A 19473-nucleotide genomic window follows, 5' to 3' on the forward strand; every position below is an offset into this window, starting at 1 on the left:
TTTCTTCCTCACATTAATTTAAAGTTTCTTTTGCAGGCTATTCTGCCCAGGTCATTTTCTTTATTATAAGTTGAAGGCCTATTTTTTTAAAATTTAAAATCATTAACATTTAATAATCTTATAGATTATCAACAATTAATTAAATATAACAAACATATATATCTTATAGAGGAAAATTAAATGTTAATGATTTTAAATTTTAAAAAATAGGCTTTTAACTTATAATAAAGAAAATGACCTGGGCAGAATAGCCTGCAAAAGAAAATTTAAATTAATGTGAGGAAGAAATTATATTGAGGATGGCTAGAATGGCCAAAACGTTGGACTGGTGAAAAATAAAGTGTTGAGGCAAAAATGGATACGAATTTTTGATTTATTTAATAATAATTACCTTGTCTCAAGAATTTAAAATAATATAATTATTAATTTATTTTCACTAACACAAACTTCAATGATCCACTTTTCTCTCAACTTTTTATTTTAAAACTTTCAACATTTTGGCCCTTAGGCCATTTTCAAGGAGACAACCTTAATTGTTGAATTTTCATAATTCATTAACTTGCCTTTTTTGCAGGCTAATTACCCATGTCGTTTATAAACCACATAATTTCAATACAAAACTATCCGTCAATAATTGTTTTTGTTTTTCTATTAATCTCATTGGCAATAAAACCTACCTTTAACAGTTTTTTGTTGATATCATTAATGAGGTTAATACAATTTTTAATAATAGGAAAAAAAAAATATAAATAATAGGAAAAACAATTTTTTAAGAATAGTTTTGTATTGAAATTATGTGGTTTATAAACATCATGGGTAATTAGCCTGCAAAAAAGGCAAGTTAATGAATTATGAAAATTCAACAATTAAGGTTGTCTCCATGAAAATGGCCTAAGGGCCGAAACGTTGAAAGTTTTAAAATAAAAAGTTGAGAGTAAAAGTGGACCATTGGAGTTAATGTTAATAATAATATATAATCCACTCTCAAATAATCAATATATTAAATTAGTAATTTAATAATTTATGATTGGAGAAGTTTGTCGGGGGGTTCGGTCAGCAAAGAACAACATAAATAAATAAAACCATATTTATTTATTTTATGGCGACGTTTTGACCTGAGTTTCAGCTCTTCATCAGGGGTTGTGGCGTAGAAGGTGGGGTAGCAACAAACCGAGTTGCTAGCCCACCTTCTACGCCACAGCCCCTGAAGAAGACCTGAAACTCAGGTCGAAACGTCGGCATAAAATAAATAAATATGATTTTGTTTACTTATGTTGTTCTTTGCTGACCACACCCCCCGACAAACTTCTCCAATCATTAATCTACGGTCAACTATCTACACCTCTTTAATAATTTATTGTTATTACACTCGCTCATATTTTATTGATGGTACCCTTGAAATGGATATTTCATATGGTATAAATTCATAGAATTAATCATTAATATGTCTAGTATTTTCTATTATTTGTAATACATTTGATCCCATTTACTTAAAATGGATATTTTTAAATACTTCTTTTACCTTGATGATGAATTTAATATAGTTTGCTCTTTCTAGATATTTCCTATTTCAAAATTCTTAAATTTTTTTTTCTTCTGCCTAAGTATGGCAAAAATATAAAAATTTTACATCTTACTAAAATTTATATTATGCTCTTAACCATTTATTGGATTTTGAATTGTTATAGAATTAACATTGACGACATACAGAGACTGATTTTAGGGGCATAGTCATTCTGTCAGTAGAAAACTTCAACTAATTGTTGCAGTCCTGAGGATCGGTGATAATCCTGTCCATACTCAGCTTGTGTTGATCCAATAGTAAATTAGTTTGAGAGAGAGAAAGCACCTTTAACCTCCTTTCTTAAGGCAAGGAAACTCCTAGCATTGTTGAGCTGAGTGTGTTGTGTATATATTTATATTGCTTTTGTATGTGTATTGCATACTTGTAAATATGAATTTCAGCTATTTAAAAAAAAAAAAAAAAAGGAGAAAATTCTTAAGTACGTTAAATTATATAGCTTCTAAATTATACTTGGTGTTATATAAATTGTGTAATATACAATACCATAAGTATTTCCATAATGTAAAATTCTTTTATTTAATTTAATTGTATATTTTTACAAAACACATATTAGAATATAGGTACACAAATGGAAAATTCATTTACCGAATAGAAAATAATTGTTTTAAAATTTTATTTATAAAATTCAAATATCCTAATAAAAATCAGATTAGAACTTGGGTCCTAGGAGTTGGTAGCACAGAGCCTTACCCTGTAACCCAACTCCCCTGATATTTTAAAATACCTCTTTTAAAATACCCCTTAAGAAAGGGTTTAACTTGGTGGTGTAATACTGGTACTTGGCTATGCTGATGATTTGGTATTATTGGGTGAGGACAAGGAAACTATAGAACTAAATATAACCACGTTAATAAACTTCAGTAAGGAACTAGGTTTTGAAATAAATACGGATAAAACAAAATATATGGTCAGCAGTAGAAACGCGAGCAATTTCGGTGATATAAATGCAAGAAGTTATATGAATGGAATATGGCAATATTACGTATATTACCATTTATTGTTCACCATTTAAATACTTTTTTACTATGTTTACTTTACAAATTATTTTCGTTATTATGGCGTAACTGCCATCCCCACTCCTCCCAATACAAACCGCCACTCTGTCTTTGACTGCCGTCAAAACAGGTATGGATTCTGTTTCATTGATTTTTTTTTTCTTTCTTTCTTTTTTCATCTCTTTATTTGTACTTTCTTTAATATTTCTTCTCTTATCTATCTGTTACTATTACCCTTTTCATTTACTATTTACAACCTTTAATTTTTCTTATATCTTACTTTTCATTTTATACCCCTGTTATTTTCCACTTATGATTTTTCTTTTTTCCTTTTTGTAACTATAGTGTTTGTAGCCCTGACGAAGCCCTGCAACGTTGGGCGGAACGTTGGCTCAATAAAAATAGTATAATCATTTACTATTTGAGTTTTTTTGACCGCACCCGGACCATAATCCATTCATCTATACACACGGTCAATCAATAATCTTCTAAGAAGTTACATGTTTGAACTGGTAAGCAGGTTTAAGTATTTAGGTTCCACGATAACTAGAAAAAACTAAATTGGTGAGAAAATTAAATAAAGCGAGGCTGAAGGCGGGAATGCTTGTTATTTTTCAATTTCGAGACTGCTTAGCTCGCGCCATCTATCCTATAACTTAAAAATTAGAATTTACAAAACTATTATCCTTCTCACTGTTCTTTATGGATGCGAGACGTGGCCCCTAACACTAAGGGATGAACAACGCCTTAAGGTTTTCGAAAATAAAATATTCGGACCGAAAAAGAATAAATTAACGGGAGAATTTAGAATACTAAGGGAACTACGCCCGATAAATATAATTCAAGTTTTGCTGTGTATAAGATGGGCGTGTAAGGTTGTATGGCTTAGTAACGATTGGATCCCTAAAATGTTAATAAACACTGAACCGAGAGATAGGCCGAAATGTAGATGGGAGGATTGCGTCACTGGAAGGCTATGTGAAGAGAGCGATTGGTGGTATTTGCATCGAACCTTCTGGTTCGTTAGACCTTCATTATTAATATTATTGTTATTATCTGGGTTAATATGTCACCATTAACATTAAAAAAAATGAATAGGACATAAAATTAATTAGACAAGGGTTTAAAAGAAATATTAACAATGTGTTAATCATAATCATTATTAATAGCGTTATTGTGTTAGCAAGAAGAATATAGTTGTTGATGCCTTGAGATTATATATTGTTATTATTGACATGGGCAATTGGCCTATGAGTGCAAAACATTTTTTAACGAACGAATTGTGACAAATCAATAATTGAAGTTGTCTCCTAGATAATGGCCTAAGGGCCGAAACGTTGCCAAATTAAAATAAACTTCGTCGATTGTAAAGTAGATCGATTGAAGTTGTGTTATTATATGTTTCAGTTTGTGGATGTATGAGGGTGATTCTTAAATGAGTTAAAATTTCATTGAATAAAATTTTTGGAGTGTTGGGAGTAACCACTGTAGGCTAATAGTCACCAAATTTCATTCTCAGAAATTTTTCGTTTTCTCTTTTAAAATTATACAATAAATAAATGACAAACAAAAGAGAAATTTCATCAATTTCCCAAGGATAAGTTTATTTATTTGTTTTTTTGTATAATAGCATTACTTTTTTCTCAAATCCAAGAAAATAATACTGTAATTGAAAAACTCCAAAACTTAAGAAGATAAACATATTTTATAATAATTATGCTATAACAATTCTAAGCCTGATATATACCTCTTTGTATGATATTTGCTCAAATTAATTGATTTATAGTAGTTCGGACAAAATTTCACGTAAAAAAGTTATATTCAAATGCGAATCAATAAAAACTACTACCTCTACTAAGATAGGTGTCGGGACCTACTTTATAGTAAGTTAAATTACCTTTATATTGAGTGCTGGCAGGTATATGTAAATCTTATGGTTCCTAAGATATATCTTTTCAAAAATTTCATCCCAGCAACTAGAAATTAACATTTTGTGTTTAGTTAGTTAGGTCGGACTCCAATTGAATATCAGGAGGCCTTAACAATGCGTGTTTAGTATGGGTTAGGAGATGAATTAACATGATGATTCTTACGAGAGCTAGCTGTAAATTTTCGCAGGATAGAAACTAAACTCCGTATTGGAATTAGCCCACCGGTCGTGAAGGGGATGGCAAGTCTAACGGGAACTAGCAGTAGGTCCTTGTGTAGAAAGGAAACTTCACTCTGTAGAGAACGGTCGCGAATGGGATTGGAAGTTCTACCAGAATTAGTTGTCGGTTCTTACTTAAGATATTCGAAGTTCAGGAAACAGGAGTGATTCAAAGAAGGCAGAGTGAAATAAAAGTTCAATATACATTTCCGAAATGCACTAGATGGTACCGATCCTCAATGTATATTGCTACTCACTGCCTCATTAGGAGGAGAATTTCCTGAAGAGGAAAGTCACACCAATTTGTACATAGTCAACTCTAGGCTATTAAATACCATCGAGAGAGAGATGCTTCGTATAAGATTTTTGCTTTTAGTGAATTAGAAGATTGTAAATTTATTAATTAAATTATTATTAAATCAAATAATACATTGATATATTATACAATGTGGTTGTTAGTGTGTGAAATTAAAGTATATACAAGAAATAATACTACATTTGCCTGATGACAGTAGTAGTTCACGTGTTAGCTGGTAGGTTGCGTCATAGCAGTTGGTGGGGCTCTAAGTTGTAAATGAATAAAACGAAAAGTGGTCTTGTTAATGTTTTTAAAGCTGACATCAGTGCCACTCCAGCTAATTTAGAATTTAAACTGAAAAAATCTTCAAGAAGACTTTCCCAAACACAGAGCCAACCTACCAATACTTACAGAAATTGAGTGATCTCCCCCCTCCCTCCCCCCAGGCCCTAACGTAGTAACACATCCTTGCACTCAACCAAACCAAGATTTACTCACCCTTGGCTACAAACAAGGTGGGGTGTGTTCGCCTCTACAATGACCTTACACTACCCCATTTAAATTGATGAAGCAGTCTGTCAAAACTTTCGACATCTAAATAAACAATAAATTAATCGCTGTATAAAGAAGCCAACTGAAATCCGCATTAATAGTCGAAGAAGGGTACCTTCCCGTTCAAAATGGCAACCAATAATCCTCTGTATCTGGATCTACTTTCCTAATTGGCCTGTTACTGACAAGGCTCAATATGAAACACGAAGTGGTTTCTTTCATCATTAACTAACATTCATATAAAAGGAAGAGAATGGTGTGGCGCCCTTTGCTGGCAATACTGGAAGCGAGTTTAGCTAAAGTAACCTCTCTGTCTTTTCTTATTATATGCTGGAAGAAGGACTTTAATGGAGGGGTATGCTTCCAAGAAGGTGGGGTCTATTCCTTTCGTAGGTGTAATCTATTCTTCTCAGTACACCATATTTGACAGTTGCTGAGTTGCTGCCGTACTCCGTATGTCAGAAATGGCTTGGCAGGGGGATTGAAAAAAGATTGAGAGTTACTCAAAGCGTGTTCACATTTATGTTATTAACTACAAATATTAACAGTGTTTTTTTTTAAATTACTATTAGTTCTCAGTCATTTCTTTTTTTTAAACGTTAAATATTCTAAAGATAATATTTATTTAGTTTTTACTAATTTTTTTTAATAAACAACTTTCTCCATTATATCAGAAACAATTATTTATTTTTTATCCAACTTTATTTTTTCCTAGAAAACATTAATTGAATAATTGACCAAGTTAATTTAATCTTATATTCACTCCTTACTTTTCAGTACAGGAAATATATCTGGACATCATTAATATTCACATTGAAATGACCCTTAACGGAACAGAGAAAGAAACACGAATTTTTTCGAGAATGGCTTCTTGGATTTTCATTATACAGCGTGTTCCAGGGTTAAGGGGCCAAACTGAAAATGTGAATTAAGAACCTAAAACAAGGAAACTATTTCCTCTGAAGGTATGTCCGCAAACGCCTTGTTTAGGAGATATTCACACCTAAAGATTTTCATTGTTATGAATTATTTACGTTATATGATATAAATAAAACCTATTTATTTGTTCCAACTACTTTATTAATTAAATGTACACATTAAGATTCATATTAAATGTTGTTCAAAGTGAAGCAAACGCTTTGCTTAGGAGATGGATTTGTTAGAATACTAATATGGCCTTGTATCCCTAATTGTATAAAAATTGGCAACATTAGGATTAATACTATTTGGAATTAGCATTAGGTACTGTCAATAACATTTATCAAAAACCGTACACAAATATTCAATATTAGTATTACTTGAAGGCATAATAATGAGTACTCTGCATAAGTCACAGACAGTTCCCAATGCTAATTCTAAATAGTATAAATCCTTATGTTGCCAATAGTCTTTATATAGTTAGGGATACAAGGCCATATTAGTATTTTATCTAATCCATCTCCTAAACTAAGCGTTTGCGGACATACCTTCATTTTTAACAACATTTAATATGGATCTTGATGTTTACATTCAATTAATAAAGTAGTTAGAACAAATAAATAGGTTTTCTTTATGTCATATAACGTCAATAATTCATAACAATGGAAATTCTTTAGGTGTGAATATCTCCTAAACAAACTGTTTGCGGACATACCTTCAGAGGAAATTGTTTTCTTGTTTTAGGTCCTTAATTCACATTTTCAGTTTGGCCCCTTAACCCTGGAACACGCTGTATAATGAAAATCCAAGAAGCCATTCTCGAAAAAATTCGTGTTTCTTTCTCTGTTCCGTTAAGGGTCATTTTAATGTGAATATTAAAGATGTACAGATAGATCTCCTGTACTGAAAAGTAAGGAGTGAATATAAGATTAAATTAACTTGGTCTATTATTCAATTAATGTTCTCTAGGAAAAAATAAAGTTAGATAAAAAATAAATAATTGTTTCTGATATAATGGAGAAAGTTGTTTTATAAAAAAAAATTAGAAAAACTAAATAAATATTATCTTTTAGAATATTTAACATTAATCAAAAAAATTGATTGAGAACTAATAGTAATTAAAAAAACAACAAAAAAACAAACAATGTTAATATTTGTAGTTAATAAAAAAATGACAGATAGTTTGATTATGTTCATCTTGTCTTGTCTATTCTTTTGTTTGTATATATTTTAAGAGAGTTTTTTTTTATTACTTTTTATTTTATTGTTATTTTTTTTTAGCATGTATGAGATCATTCATCACTATTGCCCACAACTATGTGGCAGATTGTAATATCTATCTATAATAGGGGTATTCATGATGTTGTGTTAAATGTTAAATGTTTTACCATGTTAAATGTTATAACTATAAGATTGTGAGCAGCCCTATTTGAAGTCATGTTAAACGTTAAATGTTAAGAGCACCTAGCGGATTTTCTCAGCAACTTGTTGTATAAGCCTTTATGTTTATAACCTTCCTTCCAAACCCTCATGTTATTGTTTACTTCAGTTTTGATTTAAGTAATTAATTACATCATGCCTAGAGTGAGTGAAAAGTTGAATTTGTGTGAAAGTTTAGTTATGAAATGTAATGAAAAAATAACTTTATTCTGGGACATATGTCCCCTCAGAATAATTACATGGTTCATATAGTGAGATTTTTATCTGGCGAGCGTTTACAAATTTTCAGATAGTAGAATAAAATTACATTTTTTTTTACTGTTTTTTTTCTCAAATGTATCATTAAAATTATCCATTCTGGTTTAATAGCAGGGATATGAATACCACAAACACACGAAAGAACTGAGCTATCACAACAAAACTGGCGGCAATCTCAACTGGTCTATTGTGTGACGTCATTCTCCATTTAACAGACCAAGTAACAGACTCTCAGCCATGTTAAATGTTATTTCGTTTTACAACGGTAAAAGAAGGCATTTTTTTCGATTTAACATGAGTTTTTCCATTTAACACGCTTTAACATGTTAAACCAAAGATCATGAATACCCCTAATATCTGTATACATGCCAAATTATTGGAAATAAAATTTACTACAACTTCTATTCTCTTCACATTTGCTATTAAATGGACAGTTTTTTAAATAATTACATTAATGTATGAAATCCCTATTAACTTCAACGTGGAGTTGCCTCCAAGGGGCGTGGCCTAACCTTAGTGTCATTGCTTGCATAGGAGAGTTATGACCCAGAGATGGGCAAAAATTAGCTATAGTTGCAACTAATAGCTACAGTTACCATGGATACGACCCTTATTCATGAATGAATCATTGATAAATAAATATCGTATCCATGGCAATTTTAGCTGTTAGCTTCAACCACAGTTAATTTTTGCCCAGATCTGTTATGGGCCCACCGTGGAATTATAAAGTAGCTTTGACTATAATTTCTTATTTCATCTCCTTGAATAAACGTTTTCTACAGTTAGCATAATAATGTTCGTGAAGTACACGGGTATGAAGTTATATTAATTAGTGGAAATGAAAAATTCCCAAAATGAGCTATTATTTCCCCCAATATCTCCCACACCATTATAGTCACTGGGATGCTACCACCATATTACATGGTGTACTGCTAACATTAACACCACTGCTCTACGCTGAGTAATTTTGACTCTGCACTGTATATTTACGGATTTCCATGTTTAATTTTATTTATGTAAATAGATTTTAGTAAGCATGAAAACTGGTTTTATTTATTAACCTCATGATTTTTTTCATAACCATGCGTGATTATTAATATTTTTAAAGGAGTTTATTATTATTATTATTAATTAATAATCTTTGTAAGGAGTGTTCTTCAACAGGAATTGTATGAGCTAAATGATAATTAGAAAAAAAAATCCGTAGTAAGAATATTTCAGAGATAAAAGACCCTGAATTGGTCAAAGATATGTATTTATCATCGCGGATAAATCGTTGACTCTAAATACAAACAAGGAAAATTAGTTGCAAAGAAGATGGGCCTAGGATGAAAAGACAGTAAGTGTAAACTTATACTTTAAATTTTTGTTACATCTCGACAAACGACCGACATGGAATCCTCATACAAGACTTAAAAGACAAGAAACTGCTCCGTAGATACCGACTATTGCAACATTTACTAGACAAACTGTCTAAATTGCCAATCCATTACAAAAGACTGATCTACATGACTATTATAAGGCCTATCTGGACATACAGAGTTGAGCTTTGCGGCTCCACTAAACCATCAAATTCCTCCAGAAATTCGTAAAATCCTTAAAGCTCCTTACTTTGTCACAAATCAATCATCTATCAGAACCTCAATATTCGATATTTTGCCGATTTGGCCAGAACCAGATACCGTTCCTTCCATAATAAACTTCTCAACCACCCAAATCCACTTGTTTCTAACCTGGCTTCTCCTTCATTACCTAATAATCCTCCTAGGCGTCTGAAAAGAAGATGGCCTCGAGATCTTCTCCTCTAGAAATGTTATTGGAGTTCTATCAGTGGGTAGATTCTCCACATGTTTTTATCATGTTACTATGTCACCTTCAGCAAATTTACTTGTTGTATATATGTGTATACAGTTGTAATTATCAATAAATAAATTATTAAAAAAAAAAAATTTTTGTTGGTAAGTTATAGTCCTTCATCTAAGCAACTAAGATAGGAACATAAAAGAAACAATAAATAGATATATTAGGAAGGGGTTTCTGGTAGGTCTTTCACACAATATTTACGTTTATTCCATATTTCTTTTATACTTACGTAGTAACCTGGTGTTATCTACTGGTCCTACAGTAAATTATAATAACGTTTAGGAGCTTCCGCTAGAGCCATAGCACACCTGGCACAATCACCTCTGTGAAGTTGGCCCCCCATCCTCGAAATATTTCAATTTTTTTTTTAGTTCTAGAAGTATCCATAAAAGTTCTATAGTTCTCAATCATTTTTAGAAATAGTTCTGATGTTTAAAACATCAATAATGCCAATCATATGCACGCGCGTCAATTACATATTTTGTGCAACTTTAACACCGTATATCTTTTTTACTGGCAACATTAGGGATTTATTTAATAAGGATAATTTTTAGAACTCTTAGGGGGGCCAACGGATCTCCCAAAATAACGAGAAAAAAATTTCCAAAAATTTTTGATCGCGAATTTTCCACCTGACAAGTCGTACAGATTAAAAAGTCCTTAGAGTTCTAGTAGCTCCTATATGAGATTTAAAGTCTCTAATAAAAAAAAGGAAACATTTATGTTGTGTAATACTAATTATGTATTATGTTGTTTAAAAATTACTCAAGATTTTTGTGCAACTTCGCAGCCGTAAATGTTTCTTTTTTTTATTAAGTTTTAAAGTTCCTAATAAAAAAAAAGAAACATTTATCTTATTTAAGACAGTAAAAATACAAATTAAAAATACGCACGACTTTTGTTCATCTTTGACACCGAATATGTTTTTTCCTGGAAACATTAAAATATTAACAAAAGCCGTTTACTTTTTTTTCTGGCAGCAATACGATATTACTTCAGAAAGATAATTTTTAGAACTCGCGGGGGGCCAACAGTACTCTCATAAGAACTCCCGAAAAACTAAACAAAATTTCGCCTCAAAAATATTTCCAATCCGAAATTTCGCATTGTTGCCAGAAAAAAAGATAGACGGCTTGAATTCTGGAGTTTTTTGGGACTTAAAAAATTTTTGAGGCGAATTTTTGTTTTTTGTTTTTCCAGGAGTTCTGATGAGAGTTCTATTGCCTCCCCCCCCCCCCCCCCGTTCTAAAAATGATCCCTATGAAAATATATAATGGTTGCCATAAAAAAAGATAAAGGGCTAATTTACGGCTGCAAAGCTGCTCAAAAATCAAGAATTTTTAATTTTTATAACTCGGGTGGAAAATTCGCGAACAAAAATTTTTGGAAATTTTTTTTTCATTTTTTTGGGAGTCTGTTGGCCCCCTAAGAGTTCTAAAAATTATCCATACTAAATAAATCCCTAATCTCAGTAAAAAAATATACGGTGTTAAAGTTGCACAAAATACGTAATTGACGCCCGTGCATTTGACTGGTATTATTGATGTTTTAAACATCAGAACTATTTCTATAAATAATCAAGAACTCTAGAACTCTTATGGATACTTCTAGAACTAATAAAAAATTAAAATATTTCGAGGATGGGGGCCAATTTCACTGAGATAGCACAATCTAGTGACCAAGACGTGAATAACAATTTAAGTTAAAATGTTAATGTTAATATCGTCACATGTTAATTTGTTGTTGGTACCTTAACTTAAAAAAAGATAAACGGCTTGAATTCTGATTTTTTTTCGGACTTAAAAATATTCTTGAGGCGATTTTTTTTTCGATTTTTTTTCCAGGAGTTCTGGTAGTCCTCCCGCGAGTTCTAAAAATTATCCTAATGAAATAATATCGTATTGTTGCCAGAAAAAAAGTAAACGGTTTGAACTCTACAGTTTAAATATTTCCAAAAAAGTCCAAAAAAATTGTAGATTTCAACCGTTCTTTTTTTGCTGGCAACATTAAGGATTTATTTATTAAGGAAATTTTTCAGAACTGGAGTTTTATTGGGACTTAAAAAATTTTTGAGGCGAATTTTTTTTTTTTGTTTTTCCAGGAGTTCTGATGAGAGTTCTATTGCCCCCCCCCCCCCCCCCCCCCCCGAGTGCTAAAAATTATACTTATCAAATAAATCCCTAATGTTGCCAGTAAAACAGAAAAGAAACATTTACGGCTGCAAACCTCCTCAAAAATCAAGAATTTTTAATTTTTATAACTCGGGTGGAAAATTCGCGATCAAATATTTTTGGAAATTTTTTCTTCGTTTTTTTGGGAGTTCCGTTTTCCCCTCTAAGAGTTCTAAAAATTATCATAAATCCCCAATGTTGCCAGTAAAAAAGATACGATGTTAAAGCACAAAGTACGTAATTGATGCGCTTGCATTTGACTGGTATTATTGATGTGTTAAACTTCAGAACTATTTCTATAAATGATTGAGAACTATAGAACTCTTATGGGTGCTTCTAAAACTAAAAAAAAATTAAAATATTTCGAGTATGGGGGGCCAACTTCACAGAGGTGGCACAATCTAGTGACCAAGACGTGATTAACAATTCAAGTTAAAATGTTAATATTAATGTCGTCACATGTTAATTTGTTGTGGGTACCTTGAATAACTCTGGACTTGCTTCCCGTCCTGTAAGGATTAATACCCTTGAGTCTTTCTTCACGTCCTCCTGGGATACAAAATGAGTATCCTCAGAATTTGCTTCTTATCTTGCAAGGGACTTAGGCGAATATCCTTAGAACTTACTTTCCATACTATAAGGTTTAATTACTTCGGGGCTTGCTTCTCATTCTCTTAGATCGAAGATGAATAACTTTAGGATTTACTTCTTATTCTGCAACTGTCTAAGCCGAATATCCTTAGGACTTGCTTCCCATATTTTAAGGATCAATACCCTCGGAGCTTGCTTCCCGTCCTCTAAGGATCTAAGGCGAATATCCTTAGGACTTATTTACCTTCCTGTTAGGATTTAATATAAATACCCTGAGCACTTGCCCCCATTCGATTGTAGAAGCACGGTCTACAGCGTGGCTACCTTCCTGCAAGGATTCAAGGGGAATAGCATGGGAACTCGCTGATTGTATGTGGTTAGTTGGATAACTCTCCACCTTATCGGATCCTCCTATCCAACTATTCTAACCTTAAACTGAATACGCAAGGCCGGAGGATCTTCTGATCCTTACACATCTAACCTCCTAAATTGGTATCTGGACTAAACATATTCCTCCACTATTGTATCTTCTTTCGCTCAGCGCAAATGAAAGACTACAACTTACCAGCAACATGCTTTAAAACATTTTTATACTTATTGCGCTTTTTATCTCATGACCTTCCAACTAACTTCTTACATTTTTGTTGAATATTAAATAGAAATTCGAAGTAAGAAATTTTGACACTAATAACTGACTGCATGTATGTGGGTCATTATAGAAAAACAAATTCCATTCTAATTAGATTTTTTGGCGCATTAAGTGCCTTAGTACCCAAAGTTTCAGGGACGTTTAGGGAAAAGTCCTCTGAACAATTGACAGCTATTTAAGTTGACGCTGAACAAAATGGGTGGCTTAAAGGTCTTCATCAATTCATGAAGGCGCGGCTCCCCCCTGCCTACACCCATGGTATTCGGGTAAAACGGATTCACGTTATATACATGTGTAGCAGCACGCTACATGCTGGTACTATTACAGCCGCCGAAACCGCTATCGTTTCCCGCCAAGAAGAGCTTTAGTTCGTTTCACCTTGGAGCACCACCTACTTTTTCTCTAGTCATGTATTGTGTTCATTTATTCAGTAAAATATAAATAATTGTATAATGCTATATATAAACATCTAAATAGTATTATAAATGTAAATATGGTGATTTAATAAATAAAGTTTACCAAAATACTAATATACTGAATCACAAATAAGTAAGTTCTTCCAGGCAGTGCCTCTCACTGTCTTTGTATTGTCAGTAGAATCAATAACCCACCCAATGGTTAGGTTACATTACTACATTACCATCTAACACCAGCCAGAATAGCCCCTCCCTATTCCTAGTAAGCTCAAGGCAAATACATGCCATCATCAATGACACCACCTGGCAGCCTATCTTATAATGCCACACTGGCAAAACAAGATGATTAGTTAGCCCTTATATGTACATACATTTCTTTCATTTGTATATATTTATTTGTTTGTTTTTATTTTCCTCTTCAAAAAAAAAAAAATGTTACATTACCTTCTTGGGGGAGCTATTTAGACATTCATTTTAATTTTTCAACTCATTTTTTAACAGGAAGTCTTATTTAACATTACTTACCTGTTGGTCCCCCTCCTCCTTCCCCAACCTGTTATTCTTTCATATGACCCCTGGGTTGCATACCTGCTTCCTATCCACAGGGGTAGCACCCCATATAACAAAGCTACCTTCCTACATGACCTGGCAGCTAGCTCTAGGCTTGCATTCCTTCTTTGTACCTACAGGAATAGTACCCTATAGGACAAAGACACCACCCTTAGAGAAATTATGGATGTTACCCTGTAAGTCTCATCATATCTATTCATCTCCTAACCAACACCTTACCCAACTTGAACACGCATTGTCCAGGGCTTCTGGTCAGGAATACCTAATATTATCTATTAGAGTCAGATATAACACAACCACTTCCAAATATGTATATGGATATACATCATATATTTCAATACGACGCACTATTTCTGAGCTATCCATCAAAAACCCAAAAAAGAAACTTTTCAGCCTTTTCACGTCTGGGACAACTTATCATACTTGTTCAGGGAATTCCTGACACATTCCTGAAACTTTTGTTACTACAGAATTTAATACAACAAAAAATTTGAATACACTATAAGTAGGAACTCTGAGTCCTAATTCTCAGAAAAGAAAAATACGGGAATGAAGCTGAAAAAAAATAGGGATAATTTCTTAAATACTTCAACTGAAATTCAATACCCATCTGGAACTTAAATACTGCATTTATAAAGAATCTTGCCTGTTCTTTATGAACCAGAAAATTGAAAAATCCTTGAGAAACATGATAGCCAACTTATGGCAGCAGAAATAAGATTCTTAAGGAAAGTGGTGGGATCAGAAGGGACTGCCTGAGAAATAATTGCAACCATGCCATATTTGGAGTGAGATGTGTTTTTTGAAGTCTAAGCGGAACACTACCTGAAATGGTAAGACCATGTTGTATGAAGGGAAATAATCAGAAAACCCAGACAACTAATGAAAGCTAGGCCAACAGGAAAGTGTCCTCTTGGAAGGCCAAGACTTGTAGTGATTACATAGATAGACTCGAAAAGGACTGTTGCTTACTAGATCAACTCCGAAGAATGGCTCTAGACAAAGATACAGAGATGGACTGGTACTACTCCAAGCCTAACAGAGCACTGAAGAGGTAAGGAAAAAATTTACTAAGAAAATAAATGAATAAGAAATCAACATTTGACAGGGTTATGCCTCGGTCCTATATCTCTAGATGGATAGTAGGTTAGGAAAATAAAAACAAGGCCAGCTTTAACAAAAAGTTTAATTATTACAAAAGTGTATAGCAAATAACATAGTTCACTTCAGTAAAAAATTGAAAATAAACCAAAACTAATTGTTACTTTATTAATTACAACTTACCTCCAATTTACCATCATAATCTCAATTTTAAAATATCAAATCAAGGATCATCATGATGCCCCAGCTCTCAGATTTATAGGAGAGGAATGAAGCCATGATGAAACATTTTCTAGAGATTTTCTAAAATACTCAGTCTTTTTGAAATGCTTTCCAAAAATTCGATGAAAAATTGCTTTGTACATTGTAAAAGTATTGACACATAAGAAAACAAATAGTATGAACACTCACTCAAGTAAGGTCAGGAGCTAGATGTGGGTTGTTTGGGAATTCATGCCTCAGCTGATGTTTACATTCGTCTAACCCTCAAGGTTGACTCAGTGTTACAGACAGCTGAGAAGCATATTATAAAAAATGGAGAGAAGTAACTACAACAGTAAGGCTGGAGTAAAAGAACAGAGAGGCAAGTAAAAGAGATATGTTGCAGCAATGAGTTGTACCCACTGCTGCCAACACCCGTATTGTCAAAACAAGCAGGGTAGGGTGATAAATATATAAATTAATAAAATATTATAAAAAATGGCAAAACCGGAAAAACAATTTTGACTGTTTAAATCCAGTGAAAAAAGACAAGCCCAGGACACGGAATTGCTCTGGACACTCATTTTCATTGTAATATCATTATCTATCTGTTCTAATGCGGATCATCATTTTTTTATAAACCAAAGTATTCTGACTTATGTAACAAGAAATGGTTTTGTAATTTTTGCACAAGAAAGGCCTTATATAAAATTTTGAAGCGGAGAAGATCGTGTCTGGATAGGGAAGTGTTGGGAAATATCGATAGATTAAACAAATTTTCTGGATAAAAGAAATATTTGACTGTCAAAAGAAAAGTTCCACTTAGTTTTCCTATAATTTAAAAATTTCCCCAGCTCCAAAATCATAAATGGAACATTCTAAATGATTCAGATGTCCCTTTCTGTGAGAATGACACTAATTTTATTAAGTACAGATTGGTTTTCATAATTGATAGATTTATTACAATTAAAAATAAAGAAGTATTACTATTATAATCAATATAAATTCATTATTTTCACTTTCTGTGTACATTTTAATTTAATAACAGATACTGTTGATAAAAAAATATTTTCTTTGTAAATTATACATAAACAAAAATAAAATAAAAAAGTTTTTCCTCAGAAAAGGTTGTTAACTTCATAAAAATTAAATGGCCTAGTCAGAAACATAAACTGTGTCTCCAACTTTAACTTTTCCAACTTGGTATAAACCTGCATTTAGACCCAATACTGGAGTATGGGCATCGATTCTGTCTTCACCAAGCATCTTCATCGTTCTGTACCTTAAAATAATATGAATACATATATAAAATCATCAATTATAATTAACTAAATTTTAAAATTAAAAATCTGTACTACACCAATGAAAAGTAAAATGTTCTTTCTTATTTTCTAGACAAAGAGGTTTAGAGAAAAACAGTGTAACTTCATTTTTTAATTTTATGATTTCGGAGAAATGTTGTAGCTCTAAGATTGAGGATTTGAATATTGTGTACTTCAGGAGGAAATGAATCCCTTGAAAAAAAGAGGGAACAAAAGTGCTGTACTATTACGGCAAAATCATTCTTTAAAATCTTTTCAGACAGAAGAGCATCTTCATCTGATTTTTTTACTGGCCATAATGAATTAAAAAAATTAATAACAATTAGTAGGTCAATGGAAACAATGATAATTATGAGTGCTATGAATATCAGGTCAGTAATCCAATAAATTAAAATGATGTATGAAAAATTATAAGCATTTTACGGAAAAACTATTTAATCCACTATTTCTTTATTTTTTTTAATTGTCAAAAGTAACTCATGATTAACATTTTTATAAAGTTTTAATGGCAAACTATCAATTGGAAATTTTATTTTCATTATAAAAACTTGTTTTGTTCTTTTTAACTCAAATTAGTTTAAAATCTGGTGCATTCCGTGCATCATATAACTTTCACTTATCATCCAACTTAGAGTCAAAATTAATCTTTGCTAGTTTTAGAATAGTAGGAGTGGGTAGCTCAATGGTAAGGCATTGTGCTACTAATTCTAAGGACTATTATTGATGATTATTATTGAAATTATAATATTAACTATGAAAAAGTATGGTGACAAAATCATTAAGCATTATTATCAGACTGAACCCATTAAGCAAGCGCCGGTGCAATCAAAATCGTATTAGAACAGACTTACTAAGATTTACTAATTTTACACGATCAAGATAGCACATGTATAATATATCACTTTATGTAATCAGATTGTATTTTTTCTTACTTTTTTTTTTTTTAAATAAAGTATCACAAAGATTTCAATAGAAGCTGTTTTACTCATTACAATATTTCTCTTATTCAGAATTATATTCGTTTTTTTGTTTGTTTTTCACAATACCAGGCTGAGATAAGGCAAAGATTTCATAGATACATTTTGTTATCTAAAAAAACTTCCCAACAGATAGCATTTGACACTCTAATAATGTAGGCGTTCTGGCATTTACCTACTTCTAGCAAAAACGATTTCACCATTTTCTCTACTATTATCAAAAAGGTTGGGAACCACTAAACTAAAGTATTTATTTATATCAATAATTATATACAAATATATTAAAACTTACTTCCTCAGTGTACTAAGAGGTTCAGTATTTTCATCTTTTTCCATAGTATCACAATCTATTGTAACAAAAACACACCTGAGAACAAATTATTACAAATATTATCAATTTGTTTATTTATGAAGAAAATATTGCATGATTCAATAATAAAGATTGTGCATGAAAGATTTGAATTTAGGTAGGCTTCTTTGCAATGCCCATTATAATCAGAAATATGTAACTAAAAATATAATTTAGGGAGGTAACAATAAAATGTTTTTTCTGTTACAATTTCAGGTTGAGAATCTTATTATATTTAATTTTATGACCTATTTGCCAATCACCACAAAAAAAGTGATTTCAACTACATAAAATAATATTTATCAAATATTGTAACAAACAATAACTTTGCAAATATGATTAAATTCAATGAGAAAGTAATAATCTTATTAAATGGAATTTGGTCCGGGTGCAGTCAAATTAAACTCAAATAGTAATATTTTGTACTATTACTATTGAGTGAAGGGTGACTCTGACTTCTGTCAAAACAGCCCTGATGAAGCCCTGCAACGTGGGGCGAAACATTGGCTCAAATACAAATAGTACAAAATATTACTATTTGAGTTTAATTTCACTCCACCGAGACCAAATTCCATTTATTGATACACATGGTCAATCAGCAATCTTCCACTGATAATCTTAATTAACGAAATTTATAAATTTAATGTACTGTAATAATTTTAAAAATATTAAAAAATAAAATAAAAAGAATCTTAATAGTTTCTTAAACTTTTCTCAAATATAAGAGAGAACTTGGGTTCAAATTAAGAACTTTACTCTTAAATGGATAATATAATTTATTCATTTTTAATAATATAAAAAGACTCTTAATTTTATTATATAAAAAGAAAGAAAGAGAGACTCTTAATCTCAGGGCGTATGGTTACTAGACAATCAGAACAGGCATTTAAAATAATTTAATTAAATTAATATCTCTGTTACAATTGTATATTAAATTTAGTTATAACCAAAACTAACCAAGTTCACTTTCTTCCTGTTGATATCCTTGATGTCTTTGTTCTTGCGTCCAAAAATGCTGTTTCTTTGTTCTCCAAACAAGATGGCTTCCAAGCTTTCCCGCTTTCAGCC

At 31.8% G+C, this 19473-nt stretch overlaps 2 protein-coding genes across 4 annotated transcripts in view; one reads left to right on the forward strand and one right to left on the reverse strand.

The window, feature by feature from the left end:
• LOC106686782 (solute carrier family 25 member 44) overlaps positions 1-19473 on the forward strand; it is a gene marked incomplete at its 5' end in the record, with an annotated part of 32072 nt that overhangs the window by 5919 nt on the left and 6680 nt on the right.
• The window catches only part of LOC106686781 (mitochondrial amidoxime-reducing component 1), a 13952-nt gene continuing 10102 nt past the window's right edge, over positions 15624-19473 (reverse strand). For all 3 annotated transcript variants that reach the window (XM_014430289.3, XM_014430287.2, XM_014430290.2), the window contains exons 6-7: positions 18349-18423; positions 15624-17039 (exon numbers count right to left, since the gene is read on the reverse strand). In XM_014430289.3, coding sequence (XP_014285775.1) covers positions 16913-17039; positions 18349-18423 — 202 coding nt within the window. In that variant the 3' untranslated portion in view covers positions 15624-16912. The remainder of the gene's footprint in view (positions 17040-18348; positions 18424-19473) is intronic.

This window comes from Halyomorpha halys, unplaced genomic scaffold (genome assembly GCF_000696795.3).
Source record: "Halyomorpha halys isolate HHAL.00 unplaced genomic scaffold, Hhal_1.1 Scaffold876.1, whole genome shotgun sequence".
NCBI lineage: Eukaryota > Metazoa > Arthropoda > Insecta > Hemiptera > Pentatomidae > Halyomorpha > Halyomorpha halys.